This window comes from Notolabrus celidotus, chromosome 11, assembly GCF_009762535.1.
Source record: "Notolabrus celidotus isolate fNotCel1 chromosome 11, fNotCel1.pri, whole genome shotgun sequence".
Lineage (NCBI taxonomy): Eukaryota > Metazoa > Chordata > Actinopteri > Labriformes > Labridae > Notolabrus > Notolabrus celidotus.
The window spans coordinates 36,838,028-36,844,540 of record NC_048282.1 but is presented as its reverse complement, the minus strand read 5'-3'; the positions used below and the strand labels follow the sequence as shown (position 1 = coordinate 36,844,540).

At 44.5% G+C, this 6,513-nt stretch overlaps 1 protein-coding gene across 1 annotated transcript in view; it reads left to right on the top strand.

Moving 5' to 3' along the window:
* Nucleotides 1–2,215: 2,215 nt before the first annotated feature.
* Nucleotides 2,216–6,513, top strand: part of LOC117820960 (tyrosine-protein kinase SRK3-like) — a 136,745-nt gene continuing 132,447 nt past the window's right edge. Inside the window, exons 1-2 of the mRNA XM_034694920.1 lie at nucleotides 2,216–2,333; nucleotides 2,621–2,701. Coding sequence (XP_034550811.1) covers nucleotides 2,216–2,333; nucleotides 2,621–2,701 — 199 coding nt within the window. The remainder of the gene's footprint in view (nucleotides 2,334–2,620; nucleotides 2,702–6,513) is intronic.

Here is a 6,513-nt window from a genome sequence, read left to right as displayed (position 1 = left end):
GTGTATCTCTATGGGTTTAGTGCTTTACTTTGCAGCCAGAGAGACACTTTGCATCATAGACACATCTATTTCATCTGCAAAAACATGGTGGCTTTAAGACGGCAAAGAAGATCGCCGAATTAAGTCCAGGTAGAGTTTACGCCGACGTTAGAGTTTGGGTTACGTTCTTAAAAAGAGGTTAATCACGCCTCTTCTTCCTCTATAGATGATATCTGAGTGAGTTCAGACGCTCAAACTAACATCAGACAAGTTTGACTTCGTCCTCGTGTCGCTCACAGATTTGATGAACGGTTGTTAGCGCCGGTCTGAGCGGCTGACGGAGACGTTTGTCGTCTTAAAGGGACAGGACACATTTATATGAAGTGAAGATGGACGTGTAATCAGAGATGTTGAGTTTGAGTTAACGTCTTTCTGTTTGTGTCTGCAGGTCTGAACGCAGCAGGAGACTCTGAACACACACACACCAGGTAAAAACCTCTTCTTCTTCTTCTTCTTCTGTGACTCACACACACACACACACACACACACACACACACACACACACACACACACCACACACACACATTTTGCACCAATTTCCTTACATTTGCTCATCTCTTTGCTGTGTGAAGTGAATAATCTGGCTCACCTCCAGATAAAACCACGCTCCAGTTGATTTAACGTCTCGTCAGAAGTTTTGATTCCTGGTAAACCGTCGGGAGATAAGATTTGAATCCTCACTGATCTGTCATAAATCATGATGCTGTTATCTCAGGACGATGAAAGATAAATAAGAGCTCCTCTAAAATCTCTCTGAGATCCTGAAGTGATGCAACGTCTCTCTGCCAGTGGAAGGGAAGCTGTTATCTCGAGGTATCAGGGTCCTGAAGTTGTGATGTGGACTCTTTTTGGTTGGACTGGAGGTGTGGTTGGATTGCAGCAAGATTGCAAAATGTGTGTGTGTGTGTGTTTTGGATGCACGGTGTGTGTATATGTGTGTGTGTGTGTTTGCTTGTTGTGACCCAGTAACAGGAGCTCACACACTCTCACATTCCTGATTAATGATGCAGGTTGGATCCAAACAATGAAAACACACACATGCAGCACGATACATTATCATTGTAACACACACACACACAGCGTCACGCATGAAGACCTCACATCAGAGCAACATGCAGGAGAGGAGTGGTGCGTTCAGGGACACAAACATCTCTGCAGCGCTGCTTTCAGAGTCAGCGGGGACGTTTCTGCAGACTTTAAAGAGAGAGAGTGAAGACACATTGATCATCCTGTTTCAGTCTGAAGGAGTACACTCGAACCTTCAGACACCTCACACTCTGACATCTCTGACTTCCTGTCCCTGGAGTGTGACAGAGACCAAACTGTCTGCCTGATGTCTCGGGGTTAAAGTTTGTTCCAGAGATCTGTCTCAAGACCTCAAGAAGTTATGTAAGGAGGGGAGACATGAGGACACGAGGAGAGGGTAGTCTATGCCAAGGAGCTAGGACACGTCTGAGACGAGCTGTGGCGTGCAGCCAGAGGAGTTTATATATGAAACTGTGAGAGTGTGAGGAGGAACCTCCTCCTGCTGCTGCTTCTTCCTAACACCCCTTTTCTACCGGGGCAGTTTCAGGGCCGGTTCAGAGCTACATTTTTCGTGTTTCAACTGCGATTGAACCGGCTCTAACTTTTTGCTGATCTAGAACCATGAACCACGAACCGCTTACGTCAGGGGTGAGGGGCGAGGTTGCCATGATCAGAAACACAAACCAAACGTGTTTCCTCCATCGTCCTGCAGAGGACAAATCAAAGAGACTCATGGATTCCAAGACAAAGCAGCGGTCGACCGAGGAGACGAGCTGCCGTTGTCCTCCATCGTTGTTGTTGTGAGGGAAAGTTCACGCTAGGGCTGCTGGGAAAAGCCGTCACGTAAATCTGATGTCATGGCGTGCCTCTTCCACGGGGGAGAGCGGGCGGAGAAACAAACGGGCGCCGTGTTGGTTCAAGAGTTCAACCAGCTCTGAACCAGCGCGAGCACCAGCCCGGGGATACAACCCAGTTCACGCTGGTCCAAAAGAGGTCTAACTCAGGTTCCTTTGGAACCAGCAAAGAGTTGGAGCCGCTCTGGAACCGGTTTTCCCGTCCGGGAGCCGTCATAGTTCAAACACAAAAAATTGAGTGCCGGCTCCAAACTGGCCCTGAAACTGCCTCGGTCAAAAAGGCGTATAACTGGTCTATGTCCTCCACTGAAAGCTCCTACGATGGACTCCTCAGAGCCTCAGACCTGGACCACAGAGCCAGGGAAGAAGGAGGTCTGGAGGAACACAACGAGGTCTCCAAATTCATTAAAGACAGTAAAAAGAAAGAAAGAAAGAAAGAAAGAAAGAAAGAAAGAAAGAAAGAAAGAATAGGAAGGAAGGAAGGAAGGAATGAAAGAAAGGAAGGAAGCAATGAAAGAAAGAAAGAAAGAAAGAAAGAAAGAAAGAAGCTTTTTCAAAAAGGAAAGTTTGAAGCCTACTCTTAAAAGTGGAGAGGGTGTCTGCCTCCCGGACCCTGACTGGTACATGATTCCAAAGGAGAGGGGCCTGATAACTGAAGGCTCTACCTCCCAGACTACATCTATCTTGAAACACGTCTACAGATTCTGAGTACGACGAAATCTGTGAAAGCATTGAGGCGACACTGAAAGGTCAGACGCAGGCAGAGATGGAGATGGAGGGACGTTGGAGCTGTGTTGGGGTTTCAACACGTCTCAAACATGGAGCAGCACAATTCAAACATTTCCCTCTCTCTAATCCGATTAAAATCTGGATTTAAATGTGTGGAAGGACGAATCATCGACACAGGTCTGCTGTCAGGAATCTAAACATCACATTGCAAAGAAAACAAACCACAAACTTCACTTCAGCATCGAGCTGTGGAGGCACGAAGATACAGGCTCAGCTGTGGGTGTTCCTGTGTTATCTTTCTATATGTTGCTTTAAAAGTAGTGTGTGTTATGTATGTGTGTGTGTGTGTGTTGGTGTGTGTGTGTTGTGTGTGTTGTGTGTGGTGTGTTGTGTGTAGTGAAGCAGTGAAGAAGAGTCGGTGTGTGTTTCAGTCTGAACTCTGCAGCCTCGACAGAAAAATCCTCCGTTTGTTTCCCTGCAGATGATTCAGGTTCAGTGGAGATGACCTGCACTCCTCCACATTCCTCTGAGCATGAGTGTGTGTGTGTGTGTGTGTGTGTGTGTGTGTGTGTGGTGTGTTGTGTGTGTGTGTGTGTGTGTGGTGTTTGTGTGTGTGTTTTCCACATGTGTTTCTGATCACTGAGCACAGACACAGAGAGGAGGAGGGTGAGAAACCTCAGGACGTGCTTACATCATCTTCCCGAGCGCCCCGTGGACTGAGCGTGAGGTTAATTGATGGATTGATTGACTTCCTGTCGGATAGTTTGATCGATCGGCTCCAGAGCAGAGCTTCAGTTCGTCCCGTTGATGTCAGAGAGTTGACCCGCAGACCTTTGACCCCTGAAGCTGTCACTCTGAATTAAAGAGTCGGTGTGATTGATTAACTAGGTGTTGCTGTCGTCCTCGTACGCGTCGATATCAGCGTCTGAACGCAAAGATGGATGACGTCTCCACCTCCTCCTGTTGTCCTAAAGTGAATGCCCAACCCTCCTGCTGTGTGTGTGTGTGTGTTTGTGTGTGGTGTGTGTGTGTGGTGTGTTGTGTGTGTGTGTGCGTGTGTGTGGTGTGCGTGTGCGTGTGTGTGTTTGTGTGGTGTGTGTGTGTTGTGTGTGTGTGTGTGTGTGCTCGTTACGGAAAGTTCAAGTGATCTGTAATGACCTGATCTATGTAACAGCAGACAGGACTCAGTCTGATCTCATCTTAATCCACCATGAGCAGAGCACTTTGCAGCATTTAGCAAGTTACAGTGGCAAGGACAAACTTCCTTTAACAGGCAGAAACCTCCAGCAGGACCAGACTCATGTTAGACACACATCTGCTGAGACCGTGTTGGAGAGAGGGATATGAGGGAGATGAAGAGAGAGAGAGAGATGATAGTGGGGAGACGGATAGTAGTAGTTGTAGCAGCTGGAGTCTGGACCACGTCCACAGCAGCAGAGATCCAGAGGAACCTACGAGACAAGGGAGCTCAGGGACTCCAGAAAGGTCTAAGAAAAGAGAGAAGAGAGGGAGACCAGAAGAAAGAAAAAGAGGAGAAGAAATGGGGAAGGAAAGGATAGAAGGAAAGGACGGGATAAGAAAAGGAGACATAAAGGATGAAGAAACATGAAAGAACAAAGAAAGGAAGAAAGAAGGAAGGAAGGAAAGAAAGAAAGAAAGAAGAAAGAAAGAAAGAAAGAAAGAAAGAAAGAAAGAAAGAAAGGATGAATAACAGACCCAAAAAAGGAATCTACAGCAGAGATCCAGAGGAACCTACGAGACAAGGGAGCTCAGGGACTCCAGGTACGGTCTATGGTTAGTAACTTTAATGGGACAGGAAGAGTTAAAGTGAGAGACAGGCAGAGAGAGGAGAGAGAGGGAAAGACAGGATCCCAGTGTGTCAGTCTAAGCCTATAGCAGCATAACTAAGACCTGGTCCAAGCCTGATCCAGCTCTAACTATAAGCTTTATCAAAAAGGAAAGTTTGAAGCCTACTCTAAAAGTAGAGAGGGTGTCTGCCTCCCGGACCCTGACTGGTAGATGATTCCAAAGGGAGAGGGGCCTGATAACTGAGCGGGGACGTTTTAACATCCTCAAAGTACAAACAGGTCAGGTGTTCATCAGGGATTCGTTCTATCTATATCACGTTTCAGATGCTTCATCAACACACACACACACACTCACACACACACACAACACACACACACAACACACAAACACACACACACACACAAACACACAGAGTACGGTCATCATACATCATGTTCTTAAGTCGCCAGCCGACACAAAACAATAAGTCTCCGACAGCATCGACACAGGGACTGACTGTGTGTGTGTGTGTGTGTGAGTGTGTGAGTGGTGTGTGTGTGTGTGTGTGTGTGTGTGAGTGGTGTGAGTGTGTGGGTGTGTGTGTGTGTGTGTGTGTGTGTGTGTATGTGGTGTGTGTGTGCGGTGAGTGAGTGAGAGAGAGGGAGAGAGATTCAAATCTCAGGAAATGATTTGCACAATTCAAATATTGTTCAGGTCAGTCATGTTGATGATGAGGATGGCTGACGAGGGATCCACATTCAAAACTAATGTTACAGTGACTCACTGACAGCTCGCCCAAATCTATCTATCCACCATGTTTCTGTTGTTTCATATGTCAGATATTTAGTCCAAAGGAACATTTTCTGACAGAAGATCTCTTCCTGCATTTTACAGTCAGATAAAAATGTAATTGTGATTAAAAAAATACAACAATTAATAACAAAGGAGAAATTCAAAAATGTAATAAAACGATAAATAAATAAAATTCAACAATTTAATTAAAATACAATAATTTAATGAAAATACAATAAATAAAGTATTAGAGAAAAAATCAACAGTTTAATAATAAATACAACAATTTAATACAATTCAATGAAAATAATGAGAGAAAAAATACAATCATTTAATAAAAAAATACAACAATTTAATAAGAAAGAAAAATACAAAAAATGTAATACAAATTCAACAATTTAATAAAATTTAACAATTTAATAATTAAAGAAAAATACAAACAATTTAATACAAATTCAACTATTTAATAACAAAAATACTGAAATGCTGCTGCAATTGAATTATACCAATTAGGGAAGTTAAATAAAAAAATACAAAAAGTAAATAATTAAAAAAAAAACATTCAATCATCAAAGAATACAAGTTAATAATTTAATAAACCCAACTACTAAATAATAATAAAATAGGAATTAAATCAGTCAAAGAGTCACTAACTGTGAATGTAAGAAGAGGAAGGCTGGTCCTTCAGCGTTTGTCAGTCATCTTACAGAGCTCCACATGTGGACTGCTTCACTGAGGAGCTCAGTCATAACTCTCAGGTGATCCAGCTCACCTGCTGAAGGAGGGAAGCTCTGATCTTCATCTCATCACACGTCATGTTTTAATAACCTTACAATCTAAATATTAAACACAGTCACATCACGTCAGTCAGAGCTGCTGTCAGCTGGGAATCACGTGTGTGTGTGGTGTGTGTACGTGGTGTGTGGTGTGTGTGGTGTGTGTGTGTGTGTGTTTATAGATGTGTGTGTCCAGTGGTCACTCCAGCAGAGCTATCCTGCTCTCCATCAGTCATTCTGTCTGAGTGGGCAGATGGATGAACCGCCCGGAGGGATGGAGAGGGGGATGAAAGGAGAGAGGGAGAGAGCTGGAAATAGAGGAGGAAGAGGAGGAGATGTATTTTGTCCGGTCTTGTTTGATCGACCTGTGTCGCTCCGCGGGACTCTGTGTTAGATCTGTTTTGTTACAGATCGTAATGATTCATTGGAGACGACTTCACCAGAGAGAGAGAGAGAGAGAGAGAGAGAGAGAGAGAGAGAGAGAGAGAGGAGAGGAAGAGAGAGAGGGA